The 19,124-nt window shown below is 39.9% G+C and overlaps 1 protein-coding gene across 1 annotated transcript; it reads left to right on the top strand.

Annotated features, from left to right (window-relative positions):
• Nucleotides 1-10,889: 10,889 nt before the first annotated feature.
• Nucleotides 10,890-18,852, top strand: bmpr1bb (bone morphogenetic protein receptor, type IBb). The gene is given in 11 exon segments (XM_019361095.2): nt 10,890-10,937; nt 10,939-11,039; nt 11,775-11,877; nt 12,109-12,211; nt 13,476-13,566; nt 13,647-13,791; nt 14,119-14,311; nt 16,752-17,049; nt 17,149-17,324; nt 17,413-17,543; nt 18,335-18,852. Coding segments are annotated over 11 exon segments (1,506 nt in total). The 5' UTR covers nt 10,890-10,898; the 3' UTR covers nt 18,461-18,852.
• The last annotated feature ends 272 nt before the right edge of the window (nt 18,853-19,124 follow it).

Raw genomic sequence — 19,124 nt, 5'->3', positions numbered from 1 at the left:
ATAAGTTTATAGTCTTGAGTTCACTCTGTAGCTTCTGTGTCCCTCTTGGCATGCTGTGTGTTTGCATGCCTGTGGCACCAGTTCATAATGGCTTCACTCCTACCTTTCACACCTCATGCAGCCTCATGCTTGCATCCATGGCCCCGGTTCACCCCCTAATGCCCCCTCTGCACTGCTGTCTTTTCTGGGTATGAGGGATGAGAAAATTTGCACCGTGTGCCTGTGTTGTAGCAGCACCTCGGGGATGTGTAGATATACTCAGCTGTTCCCTCTGCGGTGGACATCGAAAGGGCTGGACAAACAGCAGAGTGAGAGAGCAACAAAGTAACACCCTCCTCCCTCTCTTTTGCCCCCCCTTTTCTCAGTGTCTGTCTCTCCCAGGCTGTCAGTGTGGAGTAGTGCTGGAGGCTGCAAGGCGACTGTGCTGTGGGAAGTTCCTGAGAGTGCTGAGGGGGAAGTCACTCACAGAGAAACACTTGTACAGAAAAGAGCACTGAGCCTCTTTCACCAGAAGGATATAAAGTGCACTCTCGCACCTCCTCCTCGTTGCGCGGGGTGTGTTCGCTGTGCCAGGACCTCAGGGGTTTGAGGAAAGTTAATGCTGGCATGATGGTGGTGTGGCTGCCTCAGGAGTGGGCCTGCCAGGCTGTTCTCCTGGTGACTGGACTAGCATCACTGAGCCCTGGGTCTGATGGTGAGTACTGTGCTGGACAGCAGCTCTCACTGCTGAGTGTTTTGATGTTTCTGCTGTCCTGCTGTCTTTATGTTTTGATTAACCGTTTGGCTCATATCATAGGCATGTTTTCTTCCTGTGAATGTTGAGACTAGACTGGTTATGCACTTCTTTTACTGGTTGAGTTAGAAGCAAGTTTTCACATGTTTTATAGGCGATATCATACGCTGACAGGTTGATCGTGCTAGCTGTGAGCTAGTCGGTCTATTTTTTATGATGAAAAGCTATTATGACTTCCACAGGGGCTGCCATGAAAACCGGTGTGCATTTATCTCTGCCGTCCTGTTCCCCCCCCCAACCCTCATGTCCCCAAACCCCCGTTCATGTTTTGAATTGTTTGAAGATGGACAGCCAGTTGTCTTTTACTATGAATGCCAGCAATGTCACGGTGCCCCGTAAGGTTGTGACAAGCTGAACTCCCAGTCTCAAGAAAATGACACTTGCCCATTTGTTCTGGTTGGAGTAGGTCAGTATGGATATTACCATGTTTAGGTGGTTTTCTGTTTTTATTGCTATTTGCAGATATTATGACACATAAATCAACACTTAAATTCTTTGTTTATTTATAAAATTAATTAATGAATTCTGCAATTTTTCGTGTTGCATTTTCTTTTTCTTAAAACCTTTTACACCAACTCTTAAAGATAATTTAAAAAAGTTAGTCCTAATGTTAAAAAACAGAAACATTAAAAAAATCATTAGTTGCACCTTGACTTTCATACTTAGTAACAACAGAGTTTGGTGTCAAGCTGTAAAACCAGCATCTGCTTGCACACAGTAACATGCAGTGTTTATAAATTCTGCCATAAAGAGATGGTCTGGAAAATTTCAGCATGACTCTTAGCTGTGAGTGGATTTCCCTTAAGTGATAGATGGCATGCCACTTCTCTCATTTGTTCACCCAGTGCTGTGTTGGCCTCATCTTGCTCTCCGTTAGTTAAATTGTTTTCTTAGTATAGGATAGGGGTGTTTTTACACACATTTGTCAGGGTCTCAGGTATTTTCACAGAGTTATAAAGGGCTGTTTGGAAAACGGAAGGCTTCAAAAATTCAGCATCACAATCAATATTTAGATGATTTTATATTTATATATATAGGATGCATATAGAACACGATGCCATTTCACTCTTAATCCTGGAATATAGCCATGCTGTAAAATCCCATACTGCCTATGTGCCTCCGAGCTAAATGTAACTTTCACAGTTGCTCATGCTGATGAATCCTTTTTAGTGAATTAGCCCAACTCAGATCTAAACTATGCGGATTACTGGAGCAAAACTCATCAAAAATGCCTCTGAAGAGCAACATTGATTTTCACTCTTCCAAAACTGCAGCGTTAACTAACTGGAGGCAAAGTGTCTGCTTATTCCTGTCAGCACAGACTGATAAATACTTCCCGAAATGAAGCTGAAGAGCTTCTTGGAAAAGTTTTATACCAAGGTTATTCTTGAGCTTCCTTAGTTTCACTCCCCTATGCTCAGCTTTTTCCCCCAATAACTTTTATCAATACCTTTTCTGTTTCCCCTGTGATTTGATCTTTTAAAGGTCACCCAAATGAGTTTAACATGTGGGAGGTAGCCCATAAATCTGAGTAGCACAGCCAGTTTGCCACCTGTTTCCCTAGGCTGGTAAGGTTCACAGAGAGTAGATGAGTCCAAGCACTGTTCATCCTGTGGCAATGCAGTGGAAATATAAAAAAATATGATACCGTTATATCATAATACGTTAGGCTTTTTTGAAACTGATACATTGATATGGGTTAATTTTCTCCAGCTATATTTTGGGTTAGGTTTTCCCCATGTTTGTAACTGATCAATAAAATATCTGTGGCATCGCTGCTGTTTCAGCTACTACCATTCAAGGAAAAAATGAACAAAAGCTGGACCAGGGAGAAGTTGACGTGGTATGTGTTTAGCTTAGGGACGTGAAAATATAAAAGGTCTGAAAGTTTGCTTGAGTACACTGGAGGAATTCTCTTGAAAGATGTTTATAATCAGGAGTCTTCACTGAAGAGCTGCTACTAAAGTAACTTGCCATTTATATTTTACTTCCAGCGATCTTCACATATTTGAAAATGTGCATTGAGCATGCAGGGGTTTAGGCAGCCTGCAGGAAAACCTGAATAAGTTCAATGTTCTGTAGGTAGTGTTACATTTTTACTGCAATTAATAATTATGTTATTTAAACAAGATAAAAGTCTTCACTAATGCACGTACTGCATACATTATTTTAAGTTATTTTAAATAGAGATCGAGCGTTTTTGGATGCTCAAGGAGGATGATACCTAACTCAAAATCTTCCAGTCAAACATGCAAAAGTTTTTGCTCAGTACTTTGCAAGGACAAAAATTATATGCAACAATAATATACCTTTCCTTTGGAACATGTTTGTGAAGCTAAGCGCTGCACAGTAAGGTCAGAGTGTAGCGTGGCGTAGCGGTCCAGCACTACAAAACAGCAGCAGTTGGTCCTCAGCAGGACCGAGCTCCTTCAGCGTTCTGTGTGCTGCTTCCTGTCAGGATGTGGATACGGTTCCCCCACACAGAATTTGATCCCCAGGCAGATGTGCTGCTCCAGCGGTCAAGCCTGGGAGTAAAAACTCTGTATGTGTGTGTCTGTGTGTGTGTCTATTAGTCGTTCATGTGAACCATGTTAATATATGTGCTTTGTGAGGTTTGGAAGCTTGGGACTACTTTTTGTGAGTTTTAAGAATGTACTTAAGGGACTACTAAACCCTAGTTGAATCCTTTTGAAATGTGAAATTATATAAAAGGGCCCTGTTGTCTAACAATTAGTTAACAAAGTTAACTAATGCAGGCTCCAGCTGGGATTCTTACTAGACTTTAGAGGTGGCAGCAGGTGGATTTTGTGATTGTGCAAAAGTCCGTAGTCAAAGGCAAACATACTTGAAAATGGAATATATAAGGCAAAAAGAGAGTTTGTGTAATTCTAATGAGCTTCCAATTTAGAATTGGGTATGAGCACCTTTATTATTCCACACAGCCTGAACTATGTTAGGCAAGCTTTTTTGATATTTCTTTAGGTAGCCTTCAGTAATAGTTGTCCAGGGTTTTTGAAGGACATTCAAAGCTCTTCTTTAGGTGCTGGGTGCTTGTTTGTCATTTTCTGCCAAGACCATTCCCCACTGTTTTTGTCTATCCAGGTAGGCTTTTAGCACACAGACAGTGTGTGTGAGAACATTGTCACTGCTGAAAAATGAAGCTGTTGCAACCAGATGCTGTCTAGATGGTATTACATGGTTGATCAAAATATGATTTGATAAGATCCCATCAACACTGGCTGAAATGTAGTTTTTGACAGCCACCCTTCCACTGAGGGCTATTGAGGCTTCAGTGAACAGTAGAACAGTAGACTGATAAACTGAACGGTCAGATTTATCTCTCAGGTCCTGCGTCAGGTGCATTTGGTGGATTTTTTCCTATTTCTTATCAGCATGATTTTCAGATGGTTTCTTAAGACCAGTTTGCTCAGTTTTCTTAAGGACACTCTGTACAGGATACTGAGAAGTTTTTAGCTGATAGCTCTTTGGGAATCATGTTGTTGGTGCAAAAATACTTCTTATACTGTCAAACTGTGTTATTTTTGTCATTTTTCATAGAGTCAACTAAAGAAATGAGAAAAAACTATGTTTTTTTTAGGCAGGCTGCTAGTAACAAAGAGCCTAAAGATGCATTTTAAAATTGGTTCCTGTAATGTCTAGACACAACACTGATTCATCCCTTCATTAAGGTGTCCTTTTGTGCTTGACTGGACTGGACTGGGCTGAAAAAGCATCCAGTGTTCATAGAAAAACTTTGAAAGACCTTCAGAAAGCCTGGAGAGCTATTGCTGAAGACCCCTTTAAAACTTTACACAAAAGTCTGGCTCCTTGAAAGCAAAACATAAGGAATGTAGTGGTGGCTCAAGATTTTTGCACTATGCTGTATGTCCTCAAGTTTTTCACCCTAAGATACCACTCTCCTGGCTGTACTTTCATATTTACCATACAGACATGTGAGTGTACTATGCTATACTTACAATATACAATACTTACATAGATTAAACAACCTTAAGTAAAAAAGAGAAGCATCTGCCCACATTTCTTTTTGGGGGGGGGGCAGAATGGCTAAGGTGACATATTGTGGTGGCGCTATGGCTGTAGTCTGTAATGAACCCCAGCATTTTTCAGTCGCCTGTGGCTTTTTCCAGTAAGTCCAGACCACATGAATAGATAGACGAGCAGTGAGACGCATTGATGGGAATTGTGGGTAGATAATGTTAAAAAAATAAGAGAAGATGGGTTTGAGATGAGACAGATACACTTGTGGTGTCAGCACCTACACCTGTTTCTTGTCTATCAATGCGTGTGTTCGTCAGCCAGTGTGTGTCTGTCTGCAAACATTTTGCAAGATTCATACAATTATATGCAAGATTAAGAAGTTTAGTGCATCTGCGCACCCTATATATAGGCCTCAGTGTCTCTGTCTCTTTATGTTGCTGGCATCTGTTGTGAATAGAGCAGTTATTTCGTCTGTGTCTGTGTGTACATCTGCCTGTGTTTGAGTATTTGCATGTGGATATAGCAGCTCTTTGCTGTATTCACACCCATATGTAGAATTTCGTTTCTGACAGTGGAGCTAGTTTTTTTCGAGGGTGGGATTTTAGAAAAATGCAGGGCAGGGTCAACTCCATAAATTTGTCGTGGCATTATTGCTCTGTCTGGTGGGAGCCCCTGTCAATCCTTCAGAAAGGCAACCGATAAAGAGAAAACAGGTTGCTGGAAGCTGCGGCTGGAAACCGATGACCTGATGTGGGTGTAGCAGCAGCAGAGAAGAAGAAGGGAAGAGTGTGGAATGTGCTCCTCGGACACTTTCTTGTGTGTGCGTGTACAATATGCGCACATGTGTAAGTGTCTCATGTGGCACAGGCCTTTGAAGCCTGTAGGGGGTTAAGAGGAATGAGAGTGCAGTGGCAGGGTGGAGGAGGATGTATGGCCCCTTTGCAGGTTGGTTCTGACCCCCTCAGGGTCGGAGTGCACCCGGCAGACAAGGGGGAAGATGCCTCTTTTGAGAAGGTGATTTATCACGGCCACCTGGAGTAACTTATCCTCCTCTGCACCCATGACGAACAGTTAACAGTCTGTGCAATGGTCACAGCTCACAGATTAAATGCCTGTTGTCTAGTCTGTGAAGTCTGCTCCTGTTATACAGCTCTGTTAACTGGAGCGCTTATTTTTCAAGGCATGCAAACCCCGTCTTATCCCATTTTTGTTACTGTTTTTATTGAAAACTTTTATTTGATAAAAAAAGTAAAGTAAAAAAAGTTAAAAAAATAAATAAATAAATGAAAAGCTTTTCCTCTTCTTATAAACTATCAGTAAACTATTATACATAATGTAGCACCTCAAACTGATTGAACTTAAAACAATCAGTAAAAGTCTAACATTTGGTTAGAATAAGGAAAATAAGAATAAGGAAAAATGGAAGCACGTCTTCCATTAGAACTGGCAAAAATAAAGAAGTTCATTTAAAAAAAAAAATGCATGTCTTAAAAAAAGTTTTAAAAAACCCCCCCCCAAAAAACCTAACAAACAGAACATGTTATCAAGTGGGAATTTCCATGATTCGTCCATGATGGCTCCCATTTGTCATTACTGCCATTAGAAGATTGTTACAGAGGTCATAGCCATGCTTGGCTTAGCACCATAAAAAAGGAAGGAGGTTGTGTCACAAACAAGGCCAGTATTGCTCAGTCACAGCCTTCAGAAATGAACTGAAATGAGAAACATGGTCATAAAGGCGGCAGATAAACTACCGTCAATAATGCAGACATGTCTGGAAAAGTTCAATCCAGTGTGGAAGTGCCCGCATGTACAGTGCCACTGATGGTGATGAGCTGTGACTGAAGGTTCTCCAGCTGGAGTAATTCACCATAATTACACAGAGGGTGTGTGTGTGTGTGTGTGTGCGTGTGTGTGTGTGTGTGTGTAATATTGTGTCAGAGACAGAGGAGCTGCTTGTGGAATGTGTGAGGGATGCAGATCAGGTTTCTGGGTGACCTTCAGCGTGCTACGTCGCTGACAATGCAAGTTTGTGTGAGGGTCTGTGTAAGCTTATGCATCTCCAAGACGAGAGTAAATATAAGGAGGAAACGAAAGGTGGGCAGTATATATATGTGCATACATGGGTGACAGTGCACTGGTGTGGTGTTTTTAGTAGTTTAATGAGTCAAACTTAATGTGATTTCCAATCACATTAAGTTATAGGACACAGAATATTAGTAGAATTTGATGCCACTCTCCTGCAAATACATGTTGCACAGAGAAATAATTAGGCGATAATGGGTAAATAAATAAACCTCCAGGGTCTGCAGATGGAAGTTGGGATGGTGAAAGGCTGGAAACAGCAGGAAATGATGAAATGTGGTATTGGCAGTGAGATGTAAGAGAGCGAGGGATGAGACGTTCTGCAGCTAAATTAGAACACCTAATCGGGAGAATGCATTTGACACATTATGTGAGAGTCAATGTAAAGAAAATGTCACATCTTGGTTATTTTCCTGTCTTTCTGTGATCTTTAAGGCTACGTCCACACTAATGCGTTTTCGTTTGAAAATGCAACGTTTTCTCTCCGTTTTGGCCTCCCGTCCACACTGAGACGGCGTTTTCCCCGAAAGAAAACGCAGCGTTTTGAAAACGCTCTTGAAAACGAATACATTTGAAGACGGTGCTTTCACATCGCAGTGTGGAGAGCGAAAACGGAGACATTGAAATGGCCGAAAACACTTATGTTCCAGTCCTGCGCAGGCGTGAAACGCCAGAAGATTCAGCCTGCCTCATTTCTGTCTGCCGCTTATTTACTTTCTGGACTAACAATGAGGTGGAGTTGTTGCTGCAAGTAACACAAATGTACAAAGTCACTCCAGATAGTGATTTTGCACTATCTGGAGCATGTACAAACTGATATTCATCTTTTTTTAGGCCTGTCAAAATTGAGAGCAATCAAAACAACTGCTGTATAATGCACGCCGCTATCTTTCTTTAATTTGTCACATGACTGCATCATATGACTTAAATGCTTCATCGTTTTAGAAAGTCTGCATTTTCGAGTGTCCACACTGCGCGGGCAGCTCCATTTTGAAATGTATGCGTTTTCGAGAGCGTTTTCAAAACGCTGCAGTCTCAGTGTGGACGGGGGGCCAAAACGGAGAGAAAACGTTGCGTTTTCAAACGAAAATGCATTAGTGTGGACGTAGCCTTAGTAGTTTGTTGAACATCAGTGACTCTGCAGTAAAATTACTCATATACTATGTACAGCAGGCTTTAAAACTTGTTGGATAAATACCTTCATTATGACTTCCATAACAGACAGTTTTTATTGTAGTGAGGTTGAGGGCCCATCCTATAGTGATTTTCGGCCTTATCTATATCCTCGATTTCAAATTGATGGCAGCAACATAACTATATTTTTAATGATATACAACAATGTCACAGTTTAAACACTTGATACATTTTCTGTGTTCTACTGTGAATAAAATGTGAGTTTATAGAGTTTGCAAATCATGTTCTGTTGTTTAAAAATTTTACACAGCCTCCCAACATTTTTTTAATTATATATTGGTCCATCGGTCAGTGAACTGGGGGATATGATAGAATCTGCATACTTTGTACAGCAAGCTTTAAAACTTATTGCCTTCATGTCAAACAATATATGTAATCAAGCAAGTTTATTTATAGGTACAAATTGTTTGAGACTAATCTGTTTGTAGCCAAATGAACTGTTTAGAAAATATGTAATCCATGTGCTGCTCTACGTAATGCTCATTTTTGTGTTTATGTCATTGCCGTTAAGTGGTGTCATGGTACAACGTGCACCATGTTTAACAAAAGATTAAGTGAATCAGAGCTCTTCAAGACAGAAAGTGCCTTACAGACTCCTGAAACATTCCATTCTTGTGTCCTTGTTTTGAATATTTGCAAAACAGATGTGATAGAGAGACCAAGGCCACTATGAGGGAGGATCTGAACACCTCCACAAACTTCCCCTCTGACAGAAACAGCAACACGGAGTGAAAGGACACAGAGTCCCACTTAAAGAATAGTCACTGTGTTTGTACTGCAATCTGATTTAGCCTTTTCATCACATACTCCTCTGGAGGATTAATCATGTCCCCGTTTTCATGCCTGGTTGGTTTTCTGGCTGTTTCTGCCCTTTAGATCTTGTTGCATCTATCAGGGGGAAACTTTTCTTGGATTTGACTGACACTGAGCGCTAACATGGAAATGGGCATTCTTGATGTCTTGAAAGCCTTGACTTTGGCTTCGCTGTGTATAATCTGTTAAACAGGTTAATTTTTTTAATATATATATATACATATATATATATATGTATATATATATATATATATGTATACATACAAGGAAAATATTGTGAAGGAAAAAGGAAAAGTGAGAATCGGACAGAGAGCAAGAGAAAGACATCCATCTAGTGTGGCACAATGCTGTTCCGCTCTTTGACCACAGTGGTCTTTGGGGATTATCTGCTGTCATGACTGGTTTGATTTTGCACTGAAAGACAGTATGCAGCTTCAGCTACTTTACAGTAAGAGTGAAAAAAAAAGCACATAAGCTGCACAGTTATTTTTAATTGAAAAATGTTTCTATACCAATGAGCAGGGTTATTATAGTGTGTCATACTGGTTTAAATAATTATACTTCTTTTGGAGATATCAGCTTGCATTATTTTTTAGCCCAAATGTTTGTTACACATGTGTTTTATTAATTTTACAATGTCAGATTACAGTTCATAAATCTGGCATTATTTAAACAATTAAATAACTCGTTTCCTTTTGTTTAGCACACAATCAGGTCAGGTCAGGGCAATCCACCCATCCATCCATCCATCCATCCATCCAAACCTTACATAAAAAGGCCTTAAACAAGCAGAACCTATCAAATGTTTAAACTGAGAAAATGTACCATTTCAAGAAGAATATCAAGTCATGCAACACATCTCATAAAAGGTGGTGCCGTGTTTACCACTGTGTAGATTCCCTTTTCTTTTAACAACAGTCTGTGGGAGACCGGCTGCTGGACTGAGGAATGTTGTCTCATTCTTGTCTGATATAGGATTCTAGCTTCTCAACAGTCCTGGCTGTTCTTTGTCATATTTTTTGTTTCATGGTACTCCAAATGTTTTTAGTTGGTGAAAGGTCCGGATTACAGGCAGGGCAGTTAAGGATTAGGAAGTCCTTCCCTGGAAAGATGTAATCTGGATGGAAGCATATATGTTCCTCTAAAAACTATATATACCTTTTAGCATTCAAGGTACGTTTCCAGATGTGCCGGAACCAATCAGAGATGCAAGAGTTTGAAAGGAGCACTGATAACAAGCTGGATGGTCCCTCTCCTCTTTATTCCACAAAAACATGGCATCCATGTTTTCCAAAAAAGAATTTCAAATTTCGATTTGTTGGACCACAGAGAGGACAGTGGCCTTTCTGGATCTTGCTCATTTGTGGCTGCTTCTTAGCATGGTAAAGATTTAACCTGCATTTGTGGTTGGCAAGTTGAACTGTGTTCACAGACAAAGATTTCTGGTCTGGTTCTGATGTCCATGGCAGAGCCATGCTTGTTTTGAATTCAGTGAGGATGAGGGGAATATCTAATACAGATTTTCTGACAAAGCTAAAAATACTGATTTTCAGCTGCACACAGAGCTTCCAGATTCTTTGAAAATGTTGATGCTATTATGTACTGTAAATGATGAGATATTCAAAGTCAATTAAACAATTTTGCATTACTGAACATTATTCCTAAATTGTTCTGCAATTTATAGACACAGTTTGTTTGCAGGTAAACCTCTGCCCTTTGTTTCTGAAAACTCTTCCCCAGCTGTTTCTTTTTAGTACCGCTTCGTTTTTCCTGTCTTTTCCTCCCCTATTCAAACTTTTTTGAGGCATGTTGCTGCCAACAATTTAAAATAGAGCTAATATTTTTTCATGAAATACTAAAATACCTCAGTTTAAACACTTGATATGTTATCTATGTTATGTGTTCTACTGTGAATATGAGTTTATGAAGTTTATGAATCCACATACTTCATCTTATGTTCTCACTTGTTCTCTGTCTCCTGTGTCTTCACTGTACAGCTAATATGTTGGACACCATGCTCCTGAAGAACGGGGGAAGGGGCATCGGATCGAAGGGTGGAGGAGAGCAGCAGCGCAGCCACAGTTTTAGCTCAGAACATGCTTTGGTGCCACTGCTACCACCACTGCCCTGAAGACTCGGTCAACAACACTTGCATGTATGCTGGACTACACACTTGCACGCTCACAAAACGGACACATACAAACTATTAAAAAACACTGTATTAAGCCCATTAAAAGACAACACAAACATTTACTCGGTGTAATTAGCCAAAAGACTCATAATTGCGTGATTAGATCAGAAGCACACAAATGTTTTAATTCAGCTCCATTCTTCTGAAACCCCTGAAGCTTCGTGAGGCACAGCTTATTTCTACTGTCATGATCCATTTCAGTTGTTTGTTTCTTTGTTTGTTTTTTTAGAGATTACATTTTACTACTTAGTGGTACAAGGTTTATATGTGCTTAGATGCAGTTATTTAAAATATAAGGAAATGAATGTACTATTTGTCATCTTTGCTATCTATTTGTTTTGTGTCATTATTACTTCATCTCCATTTTTTGACTATATTTAAAGGTAAAAAATGTACTCATAAATATACATAATTTAGTGTGTAATTACATCTTCCTACAAATTGATGTACTCTCATAATGAATCCATTAAAAATATATAGGCGTTAATTTGTGGACGCCACCATGTTGCCCTGCCATGAATACAGTGGCCACGATGGACATCACTAGTGTAGCTAGTGTATTCCTGATATTGTCACAATTACTCATGCCACTAGATTAGACACGCAACTAACATGCTGGCAGTCAGTAAAAATTCTCTTCAAATCTAAATATTTAGTTGGATTTCTGTAATGGTGAAATTGTGTGCATATTCTTTGTAGGACTGATGGTTACTGCTTCACTATGGTGGAGGAGGAGGAGGGGGGGATTGCTGTACTCACTGCAGGTTGCCTGGGACTGGCTGGCTCTGAGTTTCAATGCAGAGTAAGTCTGCTGTATGTGAATGCTGTATGTGAATGTGCGTGTGTCACCCGTGAAATCTTTTTAAATCTTTATAAGCTTTCCTGGACTTACTGAAGCTGTTGACGAGACCCATTTAAATAAGAATTGTCCAGCCCATCGTGTTTACTGTATACACAGTGGAAGAGCCTTTGTTATATTACAAAATGCTAACTAGCCTCCTCAGTTCTGACATTTTGTTTGTGTACATGAAAGGACACGTGGAACGCACGTTCAAGGAGAGCTCTCGAGTGTTGCACGGATCAAGACTTCTGCAACAGAGACTTGCATCCCACCCTTCCTCCACTCATGACATCAAGTAAGACAAACACACACACACACACACATCCACTCTTTCACACGTTTGTTTTTTTTCACAGAATGAAATCCTGCCCCTCTTTAAAGTGCGAGTGGCTTTCAAAACTGGCTCTTTTAGGCCACGCTGGGTTGGTGATGGGTAGTGACAGTTTAAGCTGTTACAAACCACAGTGTGGTGCTGGAGTGAAGTGGCACATGCAGAGAGCGAGAGAGAAGGAGGGAGGGAGAAGGAGAGAGAGATGAAACGGAGCCTGCAGATTTGGCTTGTTCTCTCACCCTCTAATGAAAAGGACAGCCTCTCCCCAGGGCCTGCTTGAGTTTCTTGCCTCAGGACGGATGTGAGATATCTGTCCATCTGTCATGCCACAACCCACTAACTAACACACACATACACACACCTTCTCTCTCCCTCTGTCACATACACTAACCTATGTGTATTTTTTATATATTCAAGCTACCTCTGCTGTTTTGTTATTTGACTCTTTTTTTGTAGTTTGAGGTTCATTCTTATCAGTTTTAATAACAAGGAACAGTTCCCACTATGGTCTGAACAAAATCTCAATGGGCCAGAAAGAAGTGTTATAAAAAGTTGCAAGTGTGGCTTTATCACCAAGTGAAAGATTAACACAAGAAAACAGCAAGCGCTGCTCTCACGTCCGAAGATGAAGTCAGTTTTTAAACAGTAACAATGGACAGTTATGGTAGTAATTTATTCAAATTGCATGTTTCCCTTTAAATGTAGGTTCGTTTTAAACATTACTTATCATCAGTTAATTTGCAGTGACCTTATAAGAAGTTCTTTATCCACCTATTCTTATTGTGTATGTGTGTGTTATTTTCTTCCCCACCATGAAGTATCTCTTCAGGCATTTGTGTTTCTGTGCTTCTGATTGACAGGACCAGTGCAGAAAGTCTAGAGCCCCAGAGCTGCTTCAGACCTCTGGGGTTTCTGTAGATGTCCGTGTGACATCTGATATGTGAGATTTGGGAGCGGGATGTGATCGATAAGGCAGTAGGAAAAGGGGGTGCAGGGAAGAAATAGAGAGATGGAAGGGGGAAAACTTGTCCCTGCCAATGAGTGTTAGAGAGATATTTGAAATGACACCCATGAACAACTGACTGTCACCACCATTTATCAGTAGTTGTTTTATTGACTTTCCATCTTGACCAGACCAGGATTTTTTTTTGTTTGTTTGTTTCAAAATCGCTAAAATAAAAAAAAATTAAAAACTCTAATTTACATTTTCTCATCATTATATTTTTAGATTACCACAGTATCCAGTACATGGCTCTCTTAATTTCAGTCACAGTTTGCAGCATCATCCTTGGTATCATCCTCGTATTTTGTTACCTAAGGTAAGAAGGTCGTCTCATACATACATAATTTAAACACTTTCACGCCTCCAGATGTTCACTCAGCAAACTTTCTGCGCCAGATATAAACGGCAGGAGTCACGGCCACGTTACAGTATCGATCTGGAGCAGGATGAGACCTACATTCCCCCTGGGGAATCTCTGAAGGACTTAATAGAGCATTCCCGCAGCATTGGGTCTGGCTCTGGGTCAGGACTCCCTCTACTGGTAAGAAAAACTCTCTACACCTCTGCTTCACCTCAAGCTGAGATTAACTGTGATAAAATAATCACTGTGTCACTCCAATGTTTGTAAATATATGCAGAATATGCAGAAAAAATGTCCAAAAAATGGTTTTTAGTGCAGTAAAATTTCTGAAGTACATCAACCTGTTCACTCATATAAAACTTAAACAAAGCAAGATGCTCAGGAGGACTTTTTTATATCTTTATTATTTTTTCATATAATTATAATGAAAAAAGTGATTTTAAAGAGACTTTTTCTTTGTACAAATGGAATTTATTTTGTTTTGTTGTTACAATAATTTGTTACCAGGTGCAGCGCACCATCGCCAAGCAGATTCAGATGGTTAAGCAGATTGGAAAAGGACGATATGGAGAAGTCTGGATGGGCAAGTGGAGAGGAGAGAGAGTGGCTGTCAAAGTCTTCTTCACCACTGAGGAAGAAAGCTGGTTCAGAGAGACTGAAATCTATCAGACCTTCCTGATGAGACATGACAACATACTGGGTAAGGTCCTGAAAACTGCGAAGTGAGTGTAAAAGAATGAATGCACTCACAACAGTGAGCACTGGTTACATTCGGCACAATTAAGGGTTTTTTTTTTCTCAGAGGTCAGTTTAGGTCAGGAAAGTAGTTACTCTATGGAATGTGTTAATGTTGCAAAAGTAATGGTAAAGACAAAAATCCAAGAAAGAACAGTCAATTGCTGTATTAAATGTTTGAAAGTTAATTTAAGAAGAAAAAAGTGAACTTCCAAATGGTACGTCCATAAATACAGGAATAAGGCTATAAAGTAACTAATACCAAAAGGAAATCTAAAGTCCAAGTTTGATATGCAGTTTTATGAAAATGCATGAAAGGATCGACAGTTCCAAAAATAATTTCCCATTCCAAGTTGGTGTCCCATGGAGCCCTGGCACCCCAATCTTTTGCCATCTTGGGCGGGCGTACCACGTGACTCCCACAGACAACCATTCTAACATTTCCATCGCCATCAAAGTCGTTTTTTTGGTGGGTTATTTTGGAGTTTGGATAGGGGACCATCTTGTTTGTGCCACACATTTGGTTTTCTCGAAGTATCTCGATGCATGTCCTCAGATTCAGCAAAGACTGATTTATGTTACCTGCTTCAGGTATACCAGTGCCTTCTGCCCCTGTCCTGCCAGGTCGCTCACTTCACGCCAAGTCCACCAGGCACAGAACTTATCTGGTTCTTATCCTGGAGAACATTCTTGCCTTTTGCATCAAGAGGGGCCTGAGCCAGTTTAATAATGAACACACTGTGGGAGCGATTGGACTCTCTGTTCAGCCGAGTGTTTGCAACCTTCCTCTTTTTTTGACCTCTCCAGAACACTTGAAAAGCCTCCTCTGCAGATTTGACTTCCACCTCCAGACAACCAGCCACATACATGATGTGGGCTTGATTGCATCTTTCCTCCAGGAGATCGTAGATGTTGTTGTAGATTTCTACATAGGAGATGAAGCTGCTGTAGCTGTTGTCGTCATCCATGCCATCTGATTTAGAGGCCTCTGGCTTAATCATGTCAGCAATTTCAGGATCAACCTTTAGCTTGATAGAGGGCATTTTAGGAACAGACAAGTTGTTGTCCCGCCTTTGGCTCTCTAACAAAGCATCTACTTCAGTCTGAATCTCCATACCATTTTTATCATCAGTCTCAAATACATATCTCTTAGCCTAGTAAGGACCTATACTGTTGAAGATCATGTCAAGGAATAGTAATATAAGAAAAAAAAGTACAATCTCCACAGTTTTTTCACATGTTAGAGGAATGCTGCTGTAATGAATGAAAGGAATCTGTCAGCATGACTCTCTGGCAAATGTGTAAAATTACTTTAATAGTTATTGTATAATCATATTTTCTTTTCTTTCTTTTTCTGTGGATCTATTGTTAAAAAAATAGAAATTTCTGCAGTAGTGAGTGATAAAACATGATCTCTTCTGGTATTTATTTGCTTTTTATTACTTCATTACTTTGGTATGGTATGAATAGCCACGGGGGAGGACTTTATCAGAATGAAAAGCTGTAAAACTTTGGAAAATTCAGGTAAAAGTCCAAAATTTATGCTGTCATTCCAATCTAGAGGGCTGGATTGGAGTGTCTCAAGCTAATTCTGGCCCCCAGGCCTTACGTTTGACACCCCTGGTTTAGGCTCTTCTGGGAACTCATTGACTGGACTGCTGACTTAGCCTCTGGGGTTAACAGCTAATTTCTGGAGTTTCAGAGGGCTCTGGAAGTTTTGATAAATGACTGCCAATGTCGAAAGCCCGGGAATGATTGATGGTTGTACATTTAGTATTTATGCATCTGCTCAAAGGGCTATATTTATATTTATGTAGGTTTTATAGGTTTTTCAGGTTTATTAACATTTGATTTCTATGTTAATGTTAAGATGATTTAGATTTAAAACTAAAAAGGTCTCATTTTGTTCTGCTTCCACACAATGACATTAACTGTGGATGCCACTGGCATGCGGGTCAGACTTTGAAATCTCTAGATTTAGAGGAAAGGAGTGTTGGGTTTGCTCAGAACTCATTGTTAACAGGTGTAGCAATTAAAGTCTGAACGGCAAGCTGTCATAGACAAAGACAAAAAAAATGAGAAATATCTGTAAAGATACACATTTTTTCAACATGTCTCCAGGGAGATATAGCGACACTCTGGGTTTTGCATATCAAAAGCACAGGTAATAGCTGACTAACAAATGGAAAATGAGTACTAGAAAGAAAAAATACAGTGCATGGCTCCTACTTCCACCTCCACATCGTCTGGCATGATGTTAAGCGTGCACTATGTTTGATTCTAAGTTTTGGATGTTCAGTGACTAAGCAGAAGTTGGTGAAATGTCCCCAAAAGTGAATGAAACCATGCGGATTGATTTCTGTGTGTATATTTTAATCCCCTCACACCAGCTATCTAATCCCCAGGATTCATTGCAGCTGACATCAAAGGAACCGGCTCGTGGACTCAGCTGTACCTAATTACAGACTACCATGAGAATGGCTCTTTATATGACTACCTCAAGTCCAACACCTTAGACGTCAAGGCTCTTTTGAAGCTGGCGTATTCCTCCATATCAGGCCTCTGTCATCTCCACACTGAGATCTACGGCACACAGGGCAAACCAGCTATTGCGCACAGAGACCTGAAGAGCAAAAACATCTTGGTTAAAAAGAATGGATCCTGCTGTATTGCAGACCTCGGTCTGGCTGTCAAGTTTAATAGGTACACAAGACCTTTTGAGTCTTTTGAGCGTTTATTTTAATTACGGGTAATACTGGACGATGCTGAAAATTCTTTGACTCGTTTTCCTCCCTGTCTCAGTGACACCAATGAAGTAGATATCCCTCCTAACCTACGCGTTGGAACAAAGCGCTACATGCCACCTGAAGTGCTGGATGAGACCCTCAACAGGAGCCACTTCCAGTCTTTTATAACTGCTGACATGTATAGTTTTGGCCTTATTATCTGGGAGATGGCCCGACGATGCATCTCTGGAGGTGAGGAAAATGTGTTTATTTTGACTTAAAGTGTCTTAATGTTTTATTAATGATAATTAATGGACATTTTCTTTCATTATAACTCCAGGTATTGTGGAGGAACATCAGCTGCCCTATTATGACCTCGTCCCCTCCGATCCTTCATATGAGGACATGAGAGAAGTAGTTTGCATAAAAAAACAAAGACCTTCATTTGCTAATCGATGGAGCAGTGATGAGGTACTCGTTCTTGCTTTTGCTTTATCCATTTTTGAAACTTAAATTTAATGGCGTTTATGTGTGAACGTCATTACATCAACATGGTTACTTACATTAAAATAAATCCATGTAAATATGCATTAATCTGCATTTTAAGTGGAGGTTTCTGCCTCAAAGTATGAGAGAAATGATGCATTGAAACAGCTGTTATTAGCACAACAGCTGTTAATAATACACTTTTCCAGAGAATTCTTTGGTTTACAGTTTAACTTTATCAGTAAAATTATTTCCTCTGCCAAGGAGGTTATGTTTTTAGTAGTGCTTGTGTGCGTATCATTCTTCCTGTCTGTAAACATGATGACTCGAAATGTTTTGAATGCATTGTGATAAAACTTTGTAGGAGTGTAGATCATCCACAAAGGTCATTCAAGGTCAAATGGCCTTGAATGAAATTGAGAAAAAGGCTTATAACTTAGAAACTAGGATGAAGTTGTTGTGTATTGTCAAAATATAGAAAGCTTTGTATAAGGATTTGAAATATCATTTCATATTTCACCTTTGAAGTGATTCTACATTGGCATTTTTAAACTATGTTATTATTCCTATAGACAACATATAGAGTGAGCATACAGGGAACGATATATGGGAATTCTAAATATCACATTTTTTTATTTTTACATAACAATTTGAATACATGTACAATGTTTGCTAAACATGTTTTTGCATGCCCATAAATAATTAGTAATCATGGATTAAACCATTTGCCTTAAAGGTACGTGTATTCTTATGCATATGGTTGTGTGTGTCTTTAGTGTCTACGACAGATGGGGAAACTCATGTCGGAGTGCTGGGCTCACAATCCAACTTGTCGCCTCACAGCCCTAAGGGTGAAGAAGACTCTTGCAAAGATGTTAGAGTCTCAAGATATCAAACTGTGACAGAGAGTCCACAGAATCATATCATCTCCCAGAGTCTCGTCATTACCACTGGCACAGGCCACTCAAGCTGGCCAGAAGAAAGGGAAGAAAAAAAAGAGAGACTGTGAATAATAGAACAAAGATAACTGACAGGGAGGATGAGTGATAGAGATAATGGTCACCGAAGGGGCAGAATAATGATATATACCAAAAAATTTATTATATCAGGGGACATCTGCCCTACCATTGTCTGAGGCGCCTCTCCCTCAGTGTTCAGACTGTGCTTTCTGTGAAAGCTGAGTGGTTTTTGGTTCCAGACTGTTCAGGGGGCCTTGCAGGACTAAAATCGGGAGGATGCTCTTGCGCTGCTCCTCTAAAGCCATATAGCAGTATTCTACAGGCAGTCTTTTGTACTGTCAAAGCTGCTTTGTGTGTGTGTTTTGCTGTTTTGTTTTTGTTTTTCTGAGTCAGCCGCTGCATGCTGTGATATCACAGTGGACTTATGATGATGATAGTCATCCATTGACCTCAGTGTAGAAGATGTGGATTCATACCATTATTATTATTGCTGAACAAACAGAAACATGATTAATATATCTCTATATATATATAGAGAGATATATTAAACAAACAAATATACATGCATACACACACACTCAAGGTGAATCAAAAAAGAATCATCTGA

Source organism: Oreochromis niloticus, linkage group LG7 (assembly GCF_001858045.2).
Source record: "Oreochromis niloticus isolate F11D_XX linkage group LG7, O_niloticus_UMD_NMBU, whole genome shotgun sequence".
NCBI lineage: Eukaryota > Metazoa > Chordata > Actinopteri > Cichliformes > Cichlidae > Oreochromis > Oreochromis niloticus.
The sequence above is the reverse complement of the archived record's forward strand: the minus strand, read 5'-3'. Positions and strand labels throughout refer to the sequence as shown.